Source organism: Trichoderma ghanense (genome assembly GCF_004382785.1).
Source record: "Trichoderma ghanense strain CCMA-1212 chromosome Unknown scaffold_10, whole genome shotgun sequence".
Lineage (NCBI taxonomy): Eukaryota > Fungi > Ascomycota > Sordariomycetes > Hypocreales > Hypocreaceae > Trichoderma > Trichoderma ghanense.
In genome coordinates, this window is record NW_027395673.1 from 970,285 (window position 1) to 994,140 (window position 23,856).

A 23,856-nucleotide genomic window follows, 5' to 3' on the forward strand; every position below is an offset into this window, starting at 1 on the left:
TGAGTCGCGGCTGACCAGCCATCCAAATAATTAGCCAATGCAGGTGTTTGTCTTGTATGCCATGTTTGTCGTATTCGGCATGATTCTCTTGGATGAACCCAGTTTGTGTTTAGCAAAGAGTTGGGTAACACCAGGCACAAACGCATCGTTCTTATAGATGCAAAGCAAGCATCAATCTTGAAAAAAGGTGGCACTGTTTATAGACAAATTGCGTGCGCGTTGCTGTATTTCTTATGGTGTCGTTGTTTGTCCCAGCATGTTTGGTCCCAGAATGTGTTTGGCATTTTATTTAAAATGCTGTGCTTTGAAGGCATATAACTACTTGTGAACTCTAGCTACTTATCTATCTGGCTATATCGAGAGTTTGCAACGAATATGACGCGTAACTGTAATGACTGTTATGCATGCTCCCAGTCCTCTTCGTTGAGAACTTCTCCAATAGACTTCCTCCAGCCAAACTCACCCTTCCCCCGCATTCAACCTCTTCCCCCTATTCTCCCAACCAATACTAATCTCATACCATCACCCTCGAAAATGTTCACACGCCTTGAACCAAACCTTCAGTCCCAGCCTCTTTTCAAAGACGACTGCATGTTTACTATTGAACTGGAGTAGTTAAGGCGAGATAAGGACACCATCAACCAATGACGGCAACAAGTCATGTTGGTGTTATGGTTGGCACAGACTACGAAGGGCAACAGGCAAACAGACATAAATAGGAGACTGTCGTTTCTCATCATATCAGGGGTACAATGAACAAGCCAACAAACAAATCAAAGTCTTATTCCTTCGCTCTATATATAGAGACAAGCACGATGGTCTGAATATGGAAGAAATGCTGATGCCTACAGTCGGAAAGACTCCAAACCACAGCCCCAGCAGGCACTGGGGGACCCCTCCTTCTCCCCCCTCCCATCACCATCTGTGAATCCATGGCATACCCGGACGCTCCGACACGCACCAGGCTACTCGCTCAAGTGTATCCTTGTAGAGAGTGACACGCTCATTGCTCCTGTAACCGCTTTGGTATGCATACAGCTCGCACGCCGCAAGATCCAACACCTCAGCTGCCTCGTCCAGCAACTCTGATGCAATCTCCCGGGGCCAGTCTGGTTCATCTAGCTTGGAGATGATCAACTTCCACGCCAGATAATATCCGTGACACCATGCAACTTCATTCACGATGATGAAGGGGCCATCAACCTCGCGAACGATGAGTCTGAAAAAAAGCGCGTCAGATAGCGCTTCGTACAGCCAGGACTGGACTTCGTCGTTATCGCAGTCCCTCAGTGCTAGCAGGGACTCAACCTGGGCAAACTCGGAAGACATGTTTGCTAGTGTCTTCTTATTCCGTGGTGGCGAGATCGCTTTGATTGTTCGGTGAGAAAGTGTGGAGGTATGGTCGTACAGTAAAGCCGCTCTGAGCGGTGGTTTGATGCCATTTTATGGACATCATGGACCATGCGCAGCAGTAAGCGGCGTGAACAAAGTATACAGAAAGCGGTTGTTCAGAGCAGCCGAGCCGGCTTTGAAGCAAAATGAATACAGAAGTCAGATAGAACAAGAGATGAACAGGCCCCGGAGTGAATGCATCGTTGGTCCAGATATGTCCCCTTTGTCTTCTTCTCGACCCAACATGAGCAGCAGCGGCTGCGCTTTGGTCGCCCGAACCATCCATGTCCTCAAATACAGTTACCTTGCTCCAATTGACTGAGCCAGAAGTCTCTCCGTACCATATCAATCTGGTCCAGGTAGAACTGGGCACAAGCGCCGCCATCACACCCTCGATTAACATCCACTGTGTACTGGTCGAGCAACCTCGATGTTACATTGTTTATCTTCTCTAGCAGGGAGGCATCTGCTACCAGCATTGGTGGCAAATCACACATCCCAAGTGATGACTGATCTGGCGAAGTAGCTTCGCTTTGTGAAATGCTTGTCTGGGCTGATGTTGGATGCAATGTTATCGGGGCGGCACTGGTGTCATCTATATTCGGGTCTGCAGAAGACACGTTCTTTTGCACGCACGAATCTGTATCATCGTTTGCGGTATTTCTGTTGCCAAGTTCTGCGCGAAAGCTGCTCTTTCTCTTAGCACTGGATGGACCAAGCTCCGCCTTTGCTCTTTTTTTCGCAGGTTTGAGCTCGGCCGTCTTGGGTTTGCTCTCTTCCAGAAAAGGTAAACTGCGAGCTTGAGGCATGAGTTTGCGAAAATCCTCCACGGTTTGCCACGGCAAGGAGGCATCCGTTCCGTCTGTGGATTGTGAATCACTCTCGGTAGAAGCAATGGTGCTTTGTTGACTTTCTTGTTGACTTTCCGACGGACTCTGCTGATGGTATAGTGAGCTGCAGCCATCTGTACTCATGAACCTCGGCTGCTGCCAGGATCGTGGCATTGCACTGGGTGCAGAAGTAGATCGATGGGTCAATAACGATCCTGCTACTGTAGGGTGCACTGGAGGGCTAGGTTGGCTCTGAGGCATGGGAGATATAGGGGACATGGGCGACAGATCTCTGCTGTCGACCTCGACGGCGTTTCGTAGTGGTGAGCTCACCCGCGGCTGATACAAGTTGCTGTGCTGGCCGAGATACAACTGATACGGGTTATGGTGGGGGGCGTACGTGGCTGGTACAACGTGTTGAACGAGCTGATGAGATGAGTCTGGTGATGGAGGCTGAATCGGTTCATGCTGTGGGCCGATTGACTGCATCTGGGAAAGCGGAACGTCAGAGTTCAACAGAGTCGTGAACGAGAATGGCGATGGAGTCTGAGAGCTTCCGTGTCTTGGTAACGGCGTAATGGAGCTCAGACGTGGCCCAAGGTCGTTGCTCGAAGGGACCGAACACGACTGTGAACGAGTCAAGCCGGCAGTGGTGGTGTGATTGGAGGGAAGGAGGCTGTCTTTGACGCGGAAACCGAACTTCTTCAAAGTATAGATGGCGACGTTAAAATCCCGGTTCTCTTTGAAAGTGAACAGAATGATCTGTTCATTCTGGCGAACACGAATGCACATCTTCTGGGAAGATCTGTCGACAGTAACAACCTCTGTGCTGTCGCCCGATGAAGGGAGGAGATCTGCAAGCTGGATCGAAAGCTGTTGATGCCGTCAGACCTACAACAAGCAATGAACACAAAGGAGATGCAAGTTTCGGAAGATGACGAACCACACGACGGAGCCCCAAGTGCAATTGGAGCATCAGGTCGCTCTGATTGGTGTTTCCGGTCATCGATCGCCGAGCTTCCAGGGTAGCAGTCAGAGAGCTTTCAAGCTGAATAGCGTCGTAAACGGTGCATGTGGACCCATGACGGATCTCTAAGCGGCGGAGAGGACATCCCGAGAGAGGCGTGGGTGCAGGCGGCATGACTGAAAGAGATTTTGGAGAGAGTTGGAAGCACTATGCAGAGGGGAGTCGGACAAGAACAGAGGAACAGAGAAAAAAAGAGAGAGAAAACATCGTCATCGCTTGACCCCGGACAAGAGCAGAGTTGCAGCAAGTTGATTGATTGATTGCTTGGATCTGAGATGCAGGCACCATGGAGGGAGCTGCCATGGCAGAATTCCGATTGGCCAAAAGCGGTGGATGCATCTCACGTGCAGATAAGATTGCATCTGCGCCAGTCGATTTTCGTCGCGCCGCGCCAACCCTCGAAATACCTTAGCCCCAGCCTTGTTTGACCTTTGATCTCGACCTTGACCAGGACCTTGACCCGGACCACGCGAGGCCACCAATTGCCGACGCCGATTCAGAGCTGCGGAACAGAGGCTGATGCCTGATACTCGACCGTGACACGGCGCGTCTCCCTCTCAGCCACGACCGCAGGGCATAGCGACACCCGAGCGCAGTTCTGCCGGCACTGACAAACGCGCGAGCCAAACGCCGTTGCATCGCCTCGGCCAGCAGCCCCGGGCCTGCCATCGTCCAGTTCGACAGACATCTGCGGCATCGCCTAGGCGCAGCTCGGCGCGAGACAGGCGCTGAGGCCGCTATTCGTCAAGATGACTTCATCCCCTCAGGAGGTGCCGCTGCACACCATCGATAGGACGCCCGAGTATGAAGACTTTATGAATAAGCTGAGGGAGTACCACGCAAAGCGAGGCACGACGCTGGACCCGGAGCCCAAGGTGGGCATGATTCACCTCGACCTGTACAAAGTCTTCAACCACATTGTCGCAAACGGTGGATATGACAAGGTGTCGGAGGAGAAACTGGCGTGGCGGCGCATGGCAGCTGAGCTTGGCCTTCATTCAAATAACGAGGCATCGACGGCCTTTGCTCTCAAGGAAAAGTTCTACAAGAACCTCGCCGCCTACGAAATCAGCACCATCCACGGCAAGGAGCCGCCGCCCAAGGACATCCTGGAGGACGTCACGGCCAAGGGCGCCGGCTTGTTGACGCGCACAAGGGAGAACTTCCGCGGCAAGCGGGAGAGCAATGTCGGAGCTACCGACAGCGCTGCGTCTGGCGATGACGGCACCCCCGTCCAGGAACGGCCGCTGCCTGACGCTGCCGCAAGCGCTCGCGCGTCCCGCGGCCTTCGCGAGGCTCCTCCTCAGCGAGTCATCTTCCAGCCCGACACAGGCCCGTCCCGAGTCACAAGGCAGGTCTCCAACCATCAGTCTGGCAACTCAGCCTCGCCAGCGATGAACCACGCGCAGCAATCCGCGCACCACCATCAGTCCGCCCACCCGATGCCGCTCATGGCAATCCACAACAATTCACGGGGGCCTTCAATCCTCCATCACCCGCCCAACTCCGAAAACACGTCGCATTTGGTCACCTCGTACCAACCAAAGCCTATGAAGCCCCTTCAGCTGCGCCCTGTGGCAACCCCGAGCAATGCGCCGGGAGAGTTCTTCAAAGCTAGACTCCCCCACCGTTTTGCTCCCGATCCTGCTAACAGACAGCCTATGCAGCCCGGCAGTAAGCTGAGACAACGTCATTTTCTTTACTGAGAGGTGTGGTGCTGACAAGGTTACGTTTCCTAGCTGGCTTTGATGGCCCAAACATCTATACCCGCTGCCTCAATGCGCTTCGTTCTTGCGTCCCCGCAGAGCAAGCCTTTGCGCTCAATCACTTGGTCAAAATTTCCTTTGAGCGAGGTGACAAGTACAAATTCGATTCTTTCCCAGGATTGGCCGAAGGTCTTGTGGAGAAGGCTCTGCAGATAGGCAGCTTGTTCTATCACGTCAACTGGACAGTCTCCTGGGACTCTTTCACCGAATCCAACGACATTGGCTGCCTGGACGGCAACTACGGCACGCAGGACATACTGGAACGGATCGAAAACCTGGTTGAGCGGGATATACCCGATGTGATCCAAACGGAGAAGTTCGCCGACGAGATGGTACTGACGACCGAAGCCATACTCACCATTAGAAACATGGTGACACTGCCTGAAAACGCACAGAACATGTCCGACTTCTTCCCCGTCAAGGACCTGATAATCATCCTTCTGCATCTACCGGCAAGGGACTCGCTTATCGAGGTCAAACACCTTGCTCTCGACATTGCAGAGCAGCTGACGCCCTGGATGACCCTGGAATCCGACGACCCCCTCTATAAAACTCTCCTTTCTCAGCTGGCATCGGAAGACCGAGGAACGATTCTTACCGCCCTCCGCGCCCTTGGACGCATTTCCGTGAACCTAGAGGCCACAAACAAACTGGGCGAGGTTCCAGGCTCAACCCTTCAGCGTATCGTGAACTGGCTGCTACTTAACGACGACGAGCTCATCGACGCTTGCCTCGACTTCCTCTACCAGTACACGGCCGTTGTACCTAATCTGGACAACCTGGTGCGATCCATCGTCCCCGACAACCTGGTCCAGCAGCTTGTCCGCCTGCTAGCACACGGGGCTCGCAAATACACCAGAGACTACACACTCATACCAGAACAGAGGTTGCCGGCAAAGGACGAAATAGCGCCAATGCCCAACGACCTCCTCCAGGAGATGCTAAAGCTAGAGGAGCCCGATCGAGTGCACCAATGGGTCCGGTGCTTCTTCGAGGAAGACAACCGATCCTTCATCACGCAGCTTGCCGCATGGCAGGCCTACCAGTCGGCTTTTGCTACCCCCTTGAAGACGCTCAACCAACCGATGATCACACCGGCAGACTTCATTAGGAGCAGTACGTCTGTCTACAAGGATTCCAACGCCCAAGTGCTTAGAGAGCCGGGCGACCCGCAGCAAAAGTTCATCATCCACGGCATCCGGGCGCGGCCGCGGCCCCTCGCCTTTGACGGCACCGAGTACGGCCGCTGCCTGTGGGCCATGAACCCCGACAGGAAGAATGAAAAGTGCGGCCACTTTTACCTCAAGCAGGAGGAGATGTGGAACCACATCCTGACGATGCACCTGAACGAGCAGAGGGGCGAGGACGGCCAGTTCCCCAACGTCGAGAGGGAGTACCGGTGCACCTGGGGCGAGTGCACGAAGTACGAGAAGCCGACCAAGATGCGTCTGCACACGTTCGCGCGCCACATCTCCACGCACATCTCGACCATGATCCCCAGCCCCGGCTCGCACAACAGGCGGCCGCGGCAGCCGTGGGTGATTCCGGCCAAGACGATGAGCATCGTGCTGGAAGAGACGCCGACGTTCCGCGACGAGCGCATGCCCGAGGCGCCTCCCCAGGCCGGCGGCATTCCCCTAAGTGCCGTGCTGGTGCTTCGCAACATTGCGCGCAACGTGGTCAAGACGGAGGCAGAGGAGGAGCTCCTCAAGGAGCAGTCTAGGACAGCTGAAAAGGGGGGATGGAACGAGAGGCTGTTCCGGCCGCATCTGTCGCAGCTGCATGGTATTTTGGCGGAGAACCTTGCCATGGTATGTTATCTTACATTTTTGATATGCCTTCACCTGCTCTGGAAGAATCGGAACTAACGTGCGTGTTGCAGAGCCCATATATCGCTTCGCTATTGGAGTTGATTATCCCTGCGCCTGAGCGCGACTGAAAAGTGGCAGTCATCAAGACCATCTACGATCTAGCCCCCCGTATCACGCCTCAGAGCCCATGCTCACTCTTCTGTTTTCAGCTTTTCCCTATTTGTGTTTCGTTAATGAGGATGGTGGTACGAAGTAACTCGACATGTAACAGTACGATCCGCTACGAGGTTTTCGGCCCCGGTGGGTTTCTATACCCCGGCGTTCTAAGGTATTGTAGGGACGAAGAAAGAGAGGTCAAAGAAGAGGCTGGACTGTTCTCTGAATCAAGGAGGGAGACCTAAGATCTGTGGCCTTTTCTCCTGATCATGAAAGGAATTGTCAAGCTGGGCGTGCTTGCATTCGGTCTTTGGCTCTGTGGCTTTTCGGCCTTTTGGGGTGATTGGTTTATAGCGAGCTCTGTTCTTTTACACGCCTCTCGTGATCCCCGAAGTAGACAATCAATGCAGTTCAGGCATGGTGCCGTGCAAGTTGTCCAACGATAGTGAATGTGGCTGCCGCCGGATGTTAGGATGTTCGATGCGGGCGAGAGGAGTTGACGCGCGTGAGAGTCAACGACGCGAGGAGGAATCCGCTGGAAAACCGACCATCGGCACAAGGATGAAAGAGTTGGCGAGGCAAACCAAACTAGACAGACAACCTTGATAGCCCAACAATGCACGAGCGCGGAGTCGATGCAACTGCATCGCATCTGCATACATCAGGCAAGGTGCCAATGCAATGCGATGCACCACGACCTGACCAGCCGATGACGGATCCCCGCACGCACATATACGAAATAGCATCATCAACGACTCCAAAGGTACTTTGTACAACAGCTTCCTTGACTGGCATCGGGGTGCTCGGCACGTGAAGATGGAAACTCAGAGAAGCGAAGAATGCTGACAGGTCAACAATCGCCGCCATCCAAGTTTCTTGGAGCAAGTCGGAGGTTGCGCTCCGAACGGGGCCCCGATCTGCAGGAAGAAGCTTCGCCCACCCGATTATCGCTGGCAGAGAGGGGGAGGCAGTGCCCTCAATGGCCCGGGTATCGACAGGTTGACGCCGGAAACCCGAAAAAGACAGACCATGGAACACTAGCTTTATCTCCTCAGGAAGCCCACGGATGCCATTGAGAGATGGCTTCCAGTAGAGGGCGGCAACGGCCTCGGTCATGCAACTCGTATGCGCCCGAGGGGGCTGCAGAAAAATTCGACAGCGGTCGAGAATGTGACGGGCCAGAGTCTGTGACAACGTGATAACGGACTGACCTGCAGAGGTGGTGTAGGGGGCCACGCCACGTTTCCGGTTGAGTGTGCTTCGCAGTCGGAGCCAATGTGCCAATGCCAATGGCTCTCGAGAACCCAATCTCTTCGCTTCGTATAACCCGGCGCTTGAGCTGTCCGGAGGCGTGGGGTATCGTAGCAGCAGCAGTAACGCACGAGAGCTGCATCTCGCTTGATGTGGGGGAGGTTGTTTCCCGCCCAAAAAGCGCCCCCGTATCTGAGGATTGGAACGGAAACCTGACGATGGAGAAGCACCTCCAAGCTTTCCTCTTGGGAGGGGTGCTCTCCTTGTGGAGATTGCTGCTGAGACCTGCAGAGGTGCCCATTCGATAGATCGCGCCTCGACTGCCGGCCGCGCAGCCATGGCCACACCACCTCGCTGCTGAGGAGAAGAGGGTCTAGGCAGCTAAATAAAAATTTTCCTGTCACTCACCACCGGAGCCGGGACCCAACCTTGCAAAAACTGCTGCTGCTGCTAGTAGTTGCAGTTGGAGAAGCAGGTATTTTGTGTTGGTGGTCTGAGCCTCATGGTGGCCCCTGCGAGGGCACCCAAAAGTGAAGTGATGCAGGACCAATGGCCATGGAGAGACGAGGAGAAAGTCTTTTGCCGAAAGCTTTGGTCGTATGTAGCAAGGTCAGGAGGACGAATCCGTCCTTGCCGTCCTAAAGCTGAGCGAACTTTGGGGTGGCTCAGGGGCTGTCGCAAGCCACCAAACCAGCAAGCCTGTTCGGCTCAAGTCGCCAACCATTGGAAAACGTGGGGAGCCCGTGTTGCCGGCCGCGGTGTCATGCTCCGGCCTCCGGGGAAGAGACCCAGGTTCAATCTCGCAAAGGTCATGCGGACAGTTTGATTTTTTTCCCGCATCGGTTCGTGAAATCCGGGGTGTTGACTGAGCGCAACTGTAGGAGCTTTGACCAATGGCTAAACGAAGCGACTCCTCCTGGATTGTTTTCCCTCATGCCGGCTTCCACCAGGAGGGCTGAGTAAGATGAGCATACGGGTATGTATGTATGAACAGGCACGAGAGCTGAGCAACCACTCACCAGGGCAGGCGAAGCTCGACGCTCTTGGTGCCTGTGCAGCAGTGCGGCTCTGGCACCCTAAGCGTTTGCGGCCGGACGCAACTTGCCCACCTCCGTCGTTCAGCAAACGTATTGCGAAGTACAGACAACGTGCCGTACTTCAAGCTCACTCAACACTCGAGACTAAAGGGGGGAAGCCAAGGGTGGTGGGTGTGTGCATCTGTTCCGCGCTCCTGGGAGACAGACCCCAGAGAAAAGTTGACAAGGGTTAGCTACCCTGGTCCGACCTCCCTTTGCCAGGGAGGCGCGCCAAACAACCTTATTGACGAGAGCAGACTTTCTGAGTCCCGTTGCGGGAAAACGGTAGAGGACACTGCGCTAAAGCCAAGCTGTGGAGTGGCCGGTGAGTTCGCGGTAAGCTGCCGTGAGGGATAGGCATCGCCAGTCCCTGAAAATCCTCAGAAGCTGGCATTGCGACACCGTATGATGGGGCAGTAAGAAGATTGCGCTGAAAACGCTGTACACCTCCTGGCTTGTGCTCGCTTACGCCCACGATCTCGTGACGCCAGGGGTTCCGTTAGTATCGATGCTGGTGCAGTAAGAATGGAGTCGTACCAAGTCCGAGCATGTCCATTCCTGTCAGTATGTGGTGGGGTGACGACGCAATGGCTCAGGGGTCATCATTGGGGAAAAGCGTGCGGGCAGTGAGTGAGCTTCATGCGCTGAGCTGCCAGCTTGGCCGAATCATATCATGGACTGGACACGGAGAGGCTTGGCCGAAGTCGCTGTTCTGGAAGCATCTTGAGCATGCGTACAAATCCATGTACATGTTGGGTTGGTCCGCAAGCAGGTCGAGCAGTTCGGCACACCGCATCTCCCCCGTCTCCCATCCTTGCGTTTCGCAGCTCTCCCATCCATCCTCTTTTGTCGCTTCTTCGCCGTGTAGCCCAAGGCACGCACGCCCGTGTCTCCAGATGGCTTGCAGCAAAGTGCTCTCCAGTGCCCCGTTGACCTTTAGGCAGACACATTTCGAAGCTCCATACAAGCTCCACGAGGCTGGAGCCCGGAGCAGTGCAATCTCCAAGCGCGGGTACCCTTCTCTGCCCCCCTTGGTTTCTGTGAGGTCGCAGGCTCCGCTTCTGGCACCGTCCGGATCCCGTCGCCTGATCGGCAACCATGCTCCTCTGTCAACACCTTCGCTTTCCCAGCTGCTTAGCGGACCACAGTGCCCCTCTCTGCCTCTCCACACTTCTTGTTAGCCTCGTTAGGGCGGCTTCATGTTGGTGTGCCGTGCTTCCAGAAGCCGATGCAGAAGCTCCAGCAGTGCCCAGTGGCGTGCAGAAGAGGAACTGGCGCGTGGGGGGAATGGCTGAATAACGGTCGTAACAGGGCAGCCATCTTTGTAATAGAAATCTGTTCAAATAAAAGAGATGAGGTATGACTTCAAAGGCAAAGGATCTGGTTTTCTGTAGTACCACATAATGGATCAGGATGTTGTAAAGACGTTTCGTGGTTCCACAGGATGCCGTGGAGAGCGACAGGTTTGCGCTGTCGCACTTGCGTCAGAGTGACCTTTTCTTGACTCGTTGAGTTGTATCTTGCTGCGGGTGACGGGGTCGATATACAGCCGTTTAAGGCTCAAGATGCGACCGATACAGTAGTGGTTAGATGAAACCAAAGCCCTCAGCAGGCTGTCATAGCCGAGGAAGAAGCTCCGATCCGGTTCAATCGATGCGATTCGCGTCGTAAGCCACGGATTCAGAGGATTTGAGAGGGGCTGTCTGCAATGATTTCAGGGGCAGCTGCATGCCTGACGGGGTATTTCCCGAGAGTATGTACGAGTACAAAATGCAATCCTTTGGGGAGAGGTTCGACTCAGCGGGGGAGCAGCTGGAGGAGAGCCTCAACCTTTCTGGGTGTCTCAGCGTTAGACACTTGATGCGTCTGGGTCCTATATGTATGTATGTACGCCGGCTGCATCGTCGAGCACATGCGCCTCCGATGGGTAGTCAGTCTGCGCTTGCAACGTCAAAGACGTTCTCGTGTATCCACGCCGTTCATACACGTCGCATTAGAGGTAAGTATGTAGGGTCTTCCGATCGCACGGATACAGGATGAACACTTGGAGCTACCGTCTCCATCCCGCAGCCCAGACGACCCTCAAAATAGTCACGATGGACTAGGGAGAGCTGAGCCAAGACGCTTCCGGGCGCCACATCTGCCTTTGTCGCACCCCGAACCGACGATGCCCTCCTCGTTCAATTTCGGCTGGGTGGGAACCCCCACGGGACAGAATGTCGATGCCTGGAGGATCCATCAGCTAGAAAGCTGGAGAGGACAGATTTGGCGCAAAGAGGGACCGGATGCGAATGCGCTGACACAGAGATTGTGAAGTCGAGGAGATGAAGGAGCTTGCAGGAGGAAATTGTGAGGTTTTTTTGTTGGGCTCAATTGGGTTCGGTCGAGCGAAGCTGAATCAAGCCCGAGGAGTGCAGCGACGACTGCCAAGCACCTGCCTCTCCTCTCCTCGTGCAGCGATTTTGACTGCGCTAGTCGCACTGTGTAACAACGCAGCGGCGATGTCGGATGAGCTGGGAGTGCGTGCGTACCTTGGGAGGAGCGAAGGAGCCTATCTTGACGACGCCCTCCTTGGCTGCAATTCCATATGGCGCATATGACTACTTTGCACGACTTTTTTTAGAAGATCAACGTGATCTTGATGCCAAGGTTGCATCGAGGGCGACTCTCCGATGCATCTTCTATGGCCATTGTTCACCGAAGCTGTCGATAACGAAAGGCATGCAAATGCCCCGGATTGTCGGGAGCTCCGTTACAGTGCGATCCTAGACTGTTGCACGGGCACTCGCAAGCGTCGTTTGACTCAGGAACGTCCCGTCTTTCTCATGTCTCACAGTGTCTCTTCTGCGCTCGGAGTCAGACAGCACTGGGCAGCTTCAGACGTACTCAAAAGCTTTGCTCAGGCTGGATCGTCTGGTTGCAGCCGACGCAGCCGTGCAGCAGCGCGGCGGCGAAGTGCAACCCCAGCTTTTGCCTCTCTGCACTGCTCGGATCCGATACGGTCATGGCCGTTGTGCAGATCTACGGCTGCGACTGTGGTTGTCAGTTGTGTAGCAAAGTGCCTCCCAGTGGTGAACCCCGATCGAGGCCCGGCCAGCGTCCGTCTTCCATCCTGTTTTCGCCACAACACCACAACCCGTCTGCCGCGCCACGTTGTCTGCACAGCGAAGAAATTTCCTGAATTGTCCAACCACCCATCCAATTGGGCGCTTAAAGAACCGCTACTGTAAGCGACGGCGTTGGCGACAGAGGCTGGAGGGCAGCCGAGAACGCGCTTTTCCCGCTGCCGGCTGTCTGCTATCCGCGGGCTGCGTTTGGAATCAGGCAATGGACGGCCTCGACTCGACTGCTCGACACTCGTCTTAGAACTGACACAATCGCGGTGTAGCAATAAGCAGACTGATCAACACGCAGCATCTGGACATTGCCACGCAAGATTGGCAGTTTGTCCATCTCGGCTCACTCAGGCGATCGGCAGCGCGGCTCGGGCAAGATTGCGGTCATCTAGAGGTAACAACTGTCAGCCCTTGCTTCAACTCGCAGTCCCTTGAAAATCTCGGATCGCCATTTCACAACATCTCAGGGCAGCGCTTTGCGTCACCTGCCCACAGAAAGGTGTCCATATCTGGGGCCACCGCCAGCCGAGCTTACTCGTAAGGGAAACGAGAAGACGTTGCGCGAAGAACCTGACAGGAATTAAAGCTCCTTTGCTTCCGCGCAGATCTTGCATCATGTATTCCGTCCGCCGTGGACGGCGAACCGGTACTTGTCCGCATCTCAGGAGACCTGAGGGCACGGACAGGTTGATCACTGGAGTAGGACCCTGCTGAGTAACGTACGGGAGTGCTGAATCTTCCAACTTCAAGTTTTTGCCCCCTCAGACCCCTCTAGGCTGTCTACGTCTCACCGGTACTTGTGCGGTACTCCGGTGTCTGCCCAGGAACAGGCTCGACTGCTGCGAATACGGAAGGCTGAGAGCCGGTGTGCCACAACCTTCGGAGGATTTCTAGGCAGTACCTTGGCACTACGCGTCAGCTAGTCGAGTATGGATGTACATTCTGTATCATCCGAAATGGTGTGTGAGTCGGCGCCCATCAAGTTTCGTCGTCGGCTACTAGCAGTTCTGTGAGCAGTTAGGCCGCCGTTGGATTTAGTTTTAGAGCCGCCATCCCCTCAGCCACTGCGGTGCAGTTTGAGCAGAGTTTTCGCGTCTCACCCGGATGTACATGACAGGTACCCCAACGACGAGCCAAATCGCTGCCGGACCTCCCGCCGCGCTAAGCCTTCTAGTTGAATGCAGCGGCCACACCCACTGAAAAGCCACTTGCCATCGCTGAGGCCCAGATGCACGCCCACTGCAGGGCCCCCTGGCCGCACCCACTGGCCACTGGAGCCCACTAATCCACCGCCCCTCGCCATTTTTTCTTTTTTCCGCCTTGCCCCATGTTTGGCGCCCCCACCCGTCCAGCTCCATCGCTATATCAAGACACTCCTCGACTTGGTCGAAAGCAGCCATCTCCATACTCTCCCCTCTCTGCATACCAACCCAAACCACGCTCCCGCAAGCAATCTCCCGTCTCTTCTCTCTCTCCGGGGATTGTTTATAACGGAGCGTCTTCCCCTCTGATTTCCCGAGACTCTTTCTCTCTCCTCCATCCCACAACCCCCCTTCGTTACACCGTTCAACGAAGCCCTCCTCTCTCCCTCTCTCCACCAACTCTCTTCCATCTTCCTTCTCCTCAAGACCCTTCTTCCACCCAAACAAAACACACAGTCACAATGGCCTTCTCTACCCGAAGCGTACTCCGCGCCTCTCGCGCCGCCAACTTCTCCGCCGCCTCCCGCGTTGCTGCCCCCAGCAACGCCGTCCGCTTCTTCTCTGCCACTCGCGGCGTCCGTGTCTCTGACACCGCCAACAAGAAGAGCGTTGTCCGCGAGAAGGAGGTTCCCGTCACCAACTACGGTGCCGGCCAGGGTGACAAGCAGACTCTGCACGTCCCCGAGGGCGCCTCCAAGGTTCCCTACGACAGCCCCGCCCCCGCTGAGCGCGAGGAGGTTGAGCCCCTGAGCAAGAAGGTCTACGACCAGTTGCCTCACACCCTCAAGACCATGACTGTGCAGGGCAAGGTCATCATCGTCACCGGTGGTGCTCGAGGCCTGGGCAACCACATGGCCCGTGCCTGTGCTGAGGCCGGTGCCAAGGCCATTGTCATCTTCGATGCCAACCAGGAGCTGGGCGATGCCTCCGCCGCCGAGCTGCACCAGAAGTCTGGTCTGCCCGTTTCTTTCTTCAAGGTCGACGTTCGTGATGGTGCTGCCATCAACGCCGCTGTTGACTCGGTTGTCGAGCTGTACGGCGCTCCCGACGTCCTCGTCAACGCTGCCGGTATTGCCGACTCCAACATCAAGGCTGAGACCTACGACCCTGCCATGTTCCGCCGCCTCATCGACATCAACCTCACTGGTTCCTTCCTGATGGCTCAGTCCGTTGGCCGCGCCATGATGGCCGCTGGCAAGCCTGGCAGCCTGATCATGGTTGCCTCCATGTCCGGCTCCATTGTCAACTACCCCCAGGAGCAGAGCTGCTACAACGCCTCCAAGGCCGGTGTCATCCAGTTCGCCAAGTCCATCGCTGCCGAGTGGGCCAAGTACAAGATCCGTGTCAACTGCATCTCCCCCGGCTACATGGACACTGCCCTCAACCGTGTTCCCGCGCTCGAGGCCCAGAAGAAGATCTGGAAGTCCCTGACTCCTCAGGAGCGCCTGGGTGCTGTTGACGAGCTCAACGGCCTCTGCGTCTTCCTCGCCTCCGACTCCTCCAGCTTCATGACCGGCGCCAACGTCATCATTGACGGTGGCTACTCTTGCTACTAATGCATGGGCGAGAGAGAGGCTTGGCCAACATTTCACATCACATTAATATCTTATCACGGAAGCGATACCGCCCGCAGCATGGGACGCTCGGGCATGGATGATACCAGCAGTCGATTTTGAGGCAGGGAACAAAATGGGAGGCTTTGGTTGGCCTCGGCCATTGACGTTTTTCGATCAAGCTACACGATCTGGGGTGTTCGTTTTTCTGCTTTCATTGCGAACCAAAAAATGCATTGCACTTTTCTGCCTTTGTTTTTCAAGTTTGGAGTTAATTTGGGTTTTGCTGTCTGCGGTTGGGGTCAGACACGCATAGAGGGAATAGACGTCGCGAGTTCATTGACGAGAAAGACTAGAGAGACTTAGAGATGAAACCAATTTCTTTTTCCTTTTGCCGAACATGGCGGATGAATTCAATGAGGTGGCCGAGAGGCTTCACCACCCATGATGAGAGACACTCCTGTGCAATTGCTTGAATCTTAGAATGAATAATCTGTGGAAGCATAGTGTTGACGTATGCTGCTGCTTGGCGGATTGACTGATATATGATGTCAACTGCTTAACGTTTAAAAGCTGTTAACCGGTATGTCGATCATAGCATGTCGATCACGGAGACATCTCGACATATTACAGATATACCACGTACAATACCGTAATAGATCGTGTACGTTTGATATCTCGCACACCCAACTGCACGTCACCTCCGCCTCCAGAGATGCTCCAACCAACACCCTACACCCAACCACACTCCAAACCCCCTCAAGTTAAGCCCAACAACACAAGGACACAAGAACCTATCAGGGGCAAAAAAGGCGGAAAGTTAAATAGAGAGAACAGAGGAAACAATGCATTTTATTATTTCACATGGGTATTAACTCAAACTAATAAAACAGAAAAAGAGACGAAACTCTTTGTTTTTTCTTTTTTGCAAAAGAAGGAAGAAAAAAGGGAAAGAAGAAGGAAAAGAAAATCCTCGAGAATCAAAAAGACTCGAGGAAAATCAGGAATGAAGAATGTTTTGGTGTAGTGGTGAATAAATCGGTACGGGGAAAAAAATGTGTTTGAAAGACAGCACTAGATTCATCAAAAGTGCTTCTGGAAACTCAGAAATCTGGTGAGGGGAGCCGTGGCTCGGATACGTAGGTAGGTGAACCCCATGATTGTTGCAAGAAAATCCCCGTGGCGGAAGGAAAGATGAGGGTAGAAAGAAAAAAAAGCAGTGGTATGGTATGCCTCTAGTATTCAAGGAGTTCTTTCTTTTGCGGGTGAGAAGAATGCGGGGCGAACGACCTCTGTAGCATTTGGGTTTCTTTTGTATGCAGGATGAGAACGGGTGGTGAGGACGCCGAGTAGGAGGAGTGATACCAAACGACACGCTATGCTTAGGCGCCACCTTTTCGAGCCTTTTCTGCGGCTCGCTGCTCTCGTGCGGCTCGGACTAGGGGGGATAACTGTGATAGATCGACGCATAGTTTCATGAAGTCGTGCTGCAAAGGGCAGGCAAGGTCAGCATAGCGAATCCAAAGGGCGAGAAGTAGGGGGGAGGGAGCTCACTCTTAGTAAATCATGGGCGCTGGCCCGCTTCTCGGGGTCCACCTTCAATGCAAAGTACAAAAAGTCCCTGAACACGGGTGAAAGCTGGTCCTCGTTCTTGATCTGCGGCGTACCGTTGGTAGCGATGAGCCACAGAGCTCGAAGAGGAGATTCAGTGAGGTACGGCGGCTCGCCCTCAATCATCTCAATGGCCATGATGCCGAGAGACCAGATGTCGACCTTGCGGCCGTATTCCTTGCGCGTGACGACCTCGGGGGCCATCCAGTACGGCGTGCCAACCATAGTGGTCCGCTTGTTCTGGGCCTCGTTGATTGTCGCGCAAAAGCCAAAGTCGGCTGCGTCAGGTGGTTAGCTTGGCAAACAAAGGAGGCGATGGTGAGAACAATAGGGCCACTTACTGAGCTTAATGTTGCCCTCACTAGACAGGAGGATGTTGTCCGACTTGATATCACGGTGAATGACTCCCTTAGAATGCAGGTGTTGCAGTCCTCTCAACGTCTCTCTGCAGACCGAGGCAATCTGGCCTTCTGACATGATGTTGAACGTCACGACATCTGTGAGACTGCCTCCCTCCATGTACTCCATGACAACCCAGAGCTCGCCGTCGCAGAGGTAGCTGTCGATGAAGTTGACAATGTTGGGGTGTGAGCTGTCCTTCATGACGAGGATTTCGTTGATGATGAGGTCCTTTTTCGGCTGCTGCTCGAGATTCATCTGCTTGATGGCCACCAGCCGGTTTGTGCCCCTCTCGTGACCCGTGTACACGCCACCAGAAGCACCCTGTCCGATCTTGGTGAAGCCGCGGTAGATGTTGCGGGGGTCGCCTTCGGTGCATATCCGCCTGAGTGAGGCCACAACGTCCATGCCGTTGCTCTGGCGAACCCTCTGCCGGGGACGCGCGCTGGGTGCTGCTGCAGATGCGCCGGGACTGGGCTGCTGGCGCTGGGAAGGGTGGTGACCGTTGGCCTCAGGGGTGCGGGCGTATCCCGCAGGCGCGGGAGCTGCCATATGGGGGGATTGCTGCCTCTTGCTGGGGGCTCGGCCAAGCTGACCAGTCATGGCTGCCTGAGCCTGAGCCATGGCCTGCTCCTGCTGCTGCTGCATCAACTGCTGCTGGTAAACGTTGGCCTGGTTGGCGGGGCTGAGAGAAGGCGTCTGGGGAGTGTAAGGTGACAGGCCGTTGGTGCGGGAGTTGGACCGTGATCGATGCTCTTCGGGAAGCATCGGCGTGCCTTCTTGAGATCTGCTCTGACCACTAGACGAGGCGTCATCCAGGGGCTGGGCCATGCCGATACCAGAGTCCTTCGCGACATATGCGCCGGGTGGGAGTGGCCTGTTGTTCATGCTAATCGGGGGCTTTGGTGCCGGCCGACTCGGCATGATGTCCTTGACTGGCCCGGAGCCATGTGTCCTACCAGCAGGCACCGGAGGCGGTGCCCGGGGATTCTCAAAGCTTCCTGTAGTAACATACTGGTGGTTAGAAAGGCTGCTTCACGGCAGTTGGCGAGACAAGACGTGGGCAGACTGCACAACGAAAAACATGCAGGGAAGCGTAAAACATACCAAAGTAGTTGCTGGGGTATGTGTTTGGAGATGTCGGCGTGACGCCGTACTGGCGAGGGTCTGCCGCTCCAGCATTGTGAAACTTTTCGAGGGACTGGTCCTCGGGAGGTCGCTCGGTGGTTTCCTTGTAGAATTGCAGGATATCCACCATGGTCTGAGGGTTCTCTCTCCTCTCCTTCTCGGAGATGCCACTTTCGTTGATGAGGCGCTGCCATTCTTTGGGTAGTCCCTGGTCGAGCGTTAGCATCAGCGACAGAAACAGCAAGGGCGCGAGCCATCATCGTCACCGTCGTCACCATCCTCCTCCTCGTGACAACGAGAACCTGCTGGATGGCCATGCGGGGTCTACGCGGCGGCCCCAGAGCATGAAGGTGAGGGTGACGACAGAGACGACGACGGCGCGGCAGATTAGACTGACAGTGAACTGGCCGGTCGAGCTATCGTAGCCGACGTGCGTCACATGGACAGGGTTCTCGGGCGCCGAGATGACGGGCTTCTTGCGGGAGCCGACGAGGCCGTCGACGAAGCCGGAGAAGCCAGACTTTTTGCGCGACGTGGTGGGCTTGGACTCCTTGGCCTCGTCAGAGAAGCGCTTGGGGCTCATGAGGCCGTCGGGGACGCGCCCGGGCTGGGGCTTTTCCAGCGCCTGGTCCATGGCGGCGTAGCTGGGCGACGAGGTGGGCGAGGGCCTGGCGAAGCGGGGGTCGGTCGCGGCCTTGACGAGCGACGGCGGCTGGGGATGAGGCTGCGCCGGGGGAGGCGGCGAGGCGAACTTGGTGGACTCGATGTGGTTGAGGATGGAGGTGCCGTCAAAGGGCGCCCCGATCAGGTCCTCGTTGCCGCGGCTCTGGTTGGGGTCGCTGAGGCGAAAGCGGGCGCTGAGGTCTGGCGATGCATTCGTTCGCTGCTGGAAGCTCGAGGGGTGCGGCCGCGGGGAGCCGCTGGACTTGGACGCGGACGCGTTTGAGGCCGTGGACCGCACTGGCGGAGCGCTGGGGGCTCGTCGAAGGTTGCGCGGGCTGGAGCTTTTGCCGTCGAGCGACTCCGTGTCGTAGCCGGACGAGGAGCGGCCGTAGGGCTGGTGCGAGGGGGGCCGCTTGACGAGTTTGCGACGCTGGGAATTGCCGTTCAACGGCGGGCTCTGGCGGTCCATGATGGGTTTGTCCAGCACGCACCCTTACCTAAGACTCTGTCTCAGCCCACACAAGAGGGTCCCCGTCACTGGTCTGTGGCCCGTCCGTCCGTTGGACGCTCTTTTTTTGGGGGGCGTGTGCTGTGCTGTGCGGTGCGGTGCGGTGCTGCGTGTGCGTGTGTGAGCGCAAAAAAAGGGACCTTTGGCTGCAACGAGGCGGGCGGCTTGCCGTTGCGGACAATCCAACTGCCAGACGGGCGCGGCGAATGCGGACCAGCCTGGACAATAGGACGAGCCGGGGGTCTGATGCTGTCTGGACCTGGAGGCAGAGGGACGGAGAGATTGGATGGAGTGGCAGGCAAAGTTGGGCCAGGCCAGGGCAAAAGCGAGGCAGACAATAATAGCGAGCAGTTGCTGGAGTCGTAGCAGCAGCAGATCGGGCGGTAGTGGGAGGTGCTAACGGAGCACTAAGGTATCAGCCAGGCGCTTTTCCTTCAGCCTGGTACCTCCTTGTGGGCACGACACGCTGCTGTGAATGGGAGAGTGCGACAACAGCAGCAAGAGACGTGAGATGAAGAGGAAATCGAGAGGGAAACCCAGCCAGACTCGACAGCCCGGGATTCTCTCGATTCCGTCCACCTCCAATCTTGCTGCGCTGCTACAGTACAACAGTGCTGTACTTACAATCTATCTAGTCCCTGCCTGCTGGGCCCCATAGAGTGGCAGATTGTTCAAGAGATAATAGGCCCACGAGGGGCGCGAGTGTGTGCGGGCTCGCGGCGCTGGCGCACTGTGCAGTGTGTGGGTCAGCGCGGTACCTTACAGTGCCAGGCCCATCGAGTATCTCTTCTGTTACGGAGACAGTTTGGCATCTTGATACTGTAATAAGCAGACCTTTTCTCATCCTGAACTTTCGAGTCAGATTCTAGCTGCGTATGAGATCGGTAGAGAGGACGCTCCAGCAATAGCACATGGATTAGGGACCAGCCATTGGTGCAAACATGCACTTGTGTGTTGGGAAGAAATATCCGTCCAACAGCTACGGAACAATGCCGCCACGGGCGAGCTGGGCCACTGAATAGGACGCCGCTCGCAATCGAGCCACAGATGCGCAGAATCTCGTTCGGGTCCCGTTGCCATTGGCATGTAAGCGACCTTCTGGCCACTTCGCCGGAGGCCCGTATCTCCCTCAAGCACCCGCGGCGAGCTGATGAATCAATAACACGTAGACGCAGGTCTGCCTGCTTGCATGTGCGAGTCGCGGTACTTGGTGCTTCCAGTCCGTTATCCAGAAATACAGTGCACAGCCCGGCGCGGGCACATGGTGGACGACAACCAGTCAAGCTTGGGGAGCGGCGCTGTTCTTTGAATGAAGGAGGGGGAGGGGCCCCGTTCGCTGCTTTGGTGGCACAGAGACAGCAGCGACTTCTTGCTCACGGCCGGGATAAAGCCTGTAGTATCTGCCGCAGAAGGCCAGGGTAAGGCACGAAGTACACGGCAGACGAACGGGCAGCCTCCAAGTAATACAGTTGCCAGTTGGACGCTCGCTGCCCGGATGAACGCTGTTGAATGGGGGACACAATAAGGCAGTTGGCTAGTAGTAGGTATGCGTACAGGGCTGCACTACAAGACAAGCACGACGGCGACCCATCTGGTGCTCGCTCCAGTCCCCGGCCGGAGCTCATTCGTACGTATCTGCTGGGATTGTCCTCAACCAGCCCCTGTCACTAACCGGGGAAGCTCGTGCTGCGATTTCTGCTGCAATCGTCACTGGCGCAGATCGATGCCCGGTATGGCGGTTGAAGCCATTTCCCCTACGGTTCTGAACAGGACTCAACTCATTGGCCAACGTTGCCAGCCGCAGACTGTACAAACGTCAGACATGAATGGAGCCAGATGACTTGGAAGCTAAAAAGTCAATTGCCAGGAAGAAAAATGTCGAAATAAAGCCCTAACAAGAAGAAGAAGGAACAAAAGAACAAAAAGACCCTTTGGCTAAGCACCGAATTGGGCTTGGCGCCGGCGATTTCTTAGCGCTCTTTATCCCTTTCGAGTACCATTCTGACTTCTACCTCTAGAGTGGTAGTACGGCTATTGCTCTTTGGCAGTGGCTTCGACTAATCCCAGGTTAATATCGACCGAGACAATGACAGAAAAGCCACTTGACGACGGATCTTGATTTCGGTGGAGCGAACCATCGACGGCGCGACACTAAAGGCTGAGCATAAAGAAGGCTTGGGGAGATTTTTCTCCTTCTTTTCCTTTTTCTGTTCGAGAAATTGCCGCAGACGCCCAAAGTGCTGGCCGTGGCTTGAGCCTAAGCTGTTAATGCATTGGCCGTGTTATCTGCTCGACTGCTGCCGTGAGGTGAAGCTGCTCCGTGCCCAAGCAAGGCTGCGGTGGCTCTCAGACCTTGCCCACAGCAAACGGGCCGCACAGCAGCCACCAAAGCATCGCTGTTGTTATTATTGGGATCTGCTGTTGGACCTGTCACATCACAGCTCCCAACAGCATAAACGAAGCCGGTGCCATCTCGGGTTGGGCGCGCGGCCTTGCTGCAAGCGCGGGGCTGGTCCCGGGCCTTGGACGATCCTTGCGTCCATACCGATCGCTCATGATGCAGGGAGACTGAGGTGTCACTTGTCACGACAATGCTGGGAAAAGGGGACGTCAGTCCATACGACAGCACGGTTTTGCTCCAGCTCATCAATCTGCTGCAAAACGGTGGCCAGCCGTCGCGGTGTTTCAAGACGCTGGGGCCGATACTGAGACACCCCGCCCTCGTTCCATGCAATTTCTCTCCACGGCCAGCTTATGCCGTTGTCCTTGTCAGCCGCTGAAGCTTGTCCTGCGATCCTCCGTTGCCTGCTTCGAGTGATGGGGAAGCTGGCTTGGAGTGGCATCACTTTTGCCTTGTTTTCTGGGCATTTTGCTCTTTTCAAACAGAGGGTCACACAAAAGCCAACTACTTGACGTCGGGGCTAACGAGCACAGCTCAGTCCATCTGACCAGGGCCATCTTGTTTGATATCGCGGCAACCGTTCCTTCAGACTTACCCAACCAGATGATGGCGAAGCCTAGCGCCCTTTCGGGAGGCTATTATCAACGGCAACCGGCGGCCCGAATGCAAGCAACCGAATATCTATCGTTCGTGGACCAGAGGAGCAGAGAGGCCTCTCTTGTTTCTACAACATGCAGCCTGTCATTACCTAGCCAGGTTTAGGTCTCAGGTCGGCACATGGACAGACATGAGATGATAGAGGGCCCGATATGTCTCTCACTGCCGCCCTTTGAATACCCAGTACTCTCTGGGTACATGTTCGACTTGTACCTCTCACAAGGCAGTTGAGCTAGGGCAATTTATCCCCCTTGGCTGAAGTGGGGTGTTATACGAGACAGTTCTTGGTATACGTCTGTTCGGCTCAACCTGTCTGTGGCTTGCAGCTGTCGAGAATGATGGGCGACGTCATGAGAGATTTGCCCGTTTGGCGTCTGGCAAAGGCAAGGTGGGCATGGCGTGTAAAACGAGGCATCGCAGCACCCGCACAAGGACACGGCCTTGTTTCGTATTGCCGTTATGGGTAGCCAATCCGTTACAGAAAGACGAAGCTTAGGACGTTCGATTCCGCCCTCACGGGGCCCCGCCACATGCAGAGGCAAATGGTCGTCCAGAATCATCAATTCCCACGATCCTACACTGGCGCCCATGAACTTTCACAACGATGGAAGCCTCTTCTTCCCCAGCTGTGTAACACCAGCTGTGGAGGACAGGCGCAAGTCCCTGCAGCTGGAGAGGCACAGCGTGATCATCAGTGCCTGCGTGGCCGCGGTCCCGATTGAGCGATTCTAAGGAATTTCCGGTAAAGCAGCTGCTTGAGAGTTCATGACAGTTGTGTAGCCGCTCTGCACATCTGAGGCCGTCGCAAGCTTCCGTCTGGTGGAGGCTGTGTTGCTTGTGCAATTGAACCACCAGTTAGGTGGTTCAACTCTTCATCACTTGCATCTCAAACTCACTCCGAAGACAAAGTTTAGTACCAACCAGATGGGGGTTGAGCTTCCCTACTATTCCCCATTATGCTTGGAGGAATGTCTCGGTAAGAAGAATGCAGATTGAACTGCCGCAGTAGTCAGAGACTGAGTATACCGAAACCCACGCAATGCTTTTTTGCTCCATCACTTCGTGCCCTCGATGGCGCTACATGGCTTGGTTCTTGCTCCTTGACGGGCGCGATAAGATCTGAATCCATCTATCAAGGGTCCCGAAGCTCATCACATGACTTTGCCCGTGATCTTTTCCCCAACAACTGGGAGCACCTGTACCTGGTGGGCTACGCTCTTTTGGCGGGCGGAGCAGCCACTCCCAATGTACCTATAGATTGGTCTCGATACATTGACACAGGGGCAGTCAAGGTAACGGGAGAGGTACG

The 23,856-nt window shown here is 55.4% G+C and overlaps 8 protein-coding genes across 8 annotated transcripts; 3 read left to right on the top strand and 5 right to left on the bottom strand.

Moving 5' to 3' along the window:
* Positions 1-915: 915 nt before the first annotated feature.
* Positions 916-3,365, bottom strand: CCMA1212_007913 (uncharacterized protein; the record flags this gene model as incomplete). Its single annotated transcript, XM_073705071.1, has 3 exons — positions 3,166-3,365; positions 1,830-3,095; positions 916-1,341 (listed from the first exon to the last, which is right to left on the bottom strand). Exons 1-3 carry the CDS (start codon positions 3,361-3,363, stop codon positions 916-918), a joined length of 1,890 nt encoding a protein of 629 aa, XP_073556615.1. The 5' UTR covers positions 3,364-3,365.
* Positions 3,366-3,745: 380 nt separating this feature from the next.
* CCMA1212_007914 (uncharacterized protein) lies at positions 3,746-3,946 on the bottom strand (the record flags this gene model as incomplete). Its single annotated transcript, XM_073705072.1, has 1 exon — positions 3,746-3,946. The coding sequence occupies one exon, from the start codon at positions 3,944-3,946 to the stop codon at positions 3,746-3,748; it is 201 nt and encodes a 66-aa protein (XP_073556762.1).
* On the top strand, positions 3,899-6,954 carry CCMA1212_007915 (Chromatin structure-remodeling complex subunit rsc9; the record flags this gene model as incomplete). Its single annotated transcript, XM_073705073.1, has 3 exons — positions 3,899-4,923; positions 4,989-6,826; positions 6,898-6,954. The coding sequence occupies exons 1-3, from the start codon at positions 3,999-4,001 to the stop codon at positions 6,952-6,954; spliced, it is 2,820 nt and encodes a 939-aa protein (XP_073556614.1). The 5' UTR covers positions 3,899-3,998.
* Positions 6,955-7,223: 269 nt separating this feature from the next.
* Positions 7,224-7,640, bottom strand: CCMA1212_007916 (uncharacterized protein; the record flags this gene model as incomplete). Its single annotated transcript, XM_073705074.1, has 1 exon — positions 7,224-7,640. The coding sequence occupies one exon, from the start codon at positions 7,638-7,640 to the stop codon at positions 7,224-7,226; it is 417 nt and encodes a 138-aa protein (XP_073556761.1).
* Positions 7,641-9,980: 2,340 nt separating this feature from the next.
* CCMA1212_007917 (uncharacterized protein) lies at positions 9,981-10,409 on the bottom strand (the record flags this gene model as incomplete). Its single annotated transcript, XM_073705075.1, has 1 exon — positions 9,981-10,409. The coding sequence occupies one exon, from the start codon at positions 10,407-10,409 to the stop codon at positions 9,981-9,983; it is 429 nt and encodes a 142-aa protein (XP_073556760.1).
* A 1,572-nt stretch (positions 10,410-11,981) lies between these two features.
* Positions 11,982-12,539, top strand: CCMA1212_007918 (uncharacterized protein; the record flags this gene model as incomplete). The annotated part of the gene is made up of 1 exon (XM_073705076.1): positions 11,982-12,539. One exon carries the CDS (start codon positions 11,982-11,984, stop codon positions 12,537-12,539), a length of 558 nt encoding a protein of 185 aa, XP_073556629.1.
* Positions 12,540-14,088: 1,549 nt separating this feature from the next.
* CCMA1212_007919 (NADP-dependent mannitol dehydrogenase) lies at positions 14,089-15,183 on the top strand (the record flags this gene model as incomplete). The annotated part of the gene is made up of 1 exon (XM_073705077.1): positions 14,089-15,183. One exon carries the CDS (start codon positions 14,089-14,091, stop codon positions 15,181-15,183), a length of 1,095 nt encoding a protein of 364 aa, XP_073556561.1.
* A 1,379-nt stretch (positions 15,184-16,562) lies between these two features.
* CCMA1212_007920 (Serine/threonine-protein kinase MST20) lies at positions 16,563-19,450 on the bottom strand (the record flags this gene model as incomplete). The annotated part of the gene is made up of 5 exons (XM_073705078.1): positions 16,563-16,667; positions 16,735-17,069; positions 17,133-18,191; positions 18,298-18,526; positions 18,647-19,450. The coding sequence occupies 5 exons, from the start codon at positions 19,448-19,450 to the stop codon at positions 16,563-16,565; spliced, it is 2,532 nt and encodes an 843-aa protein (XP_073556748.1).
* Positions 19,451-23,856: the final 4,406 nt, after the last annotated feature.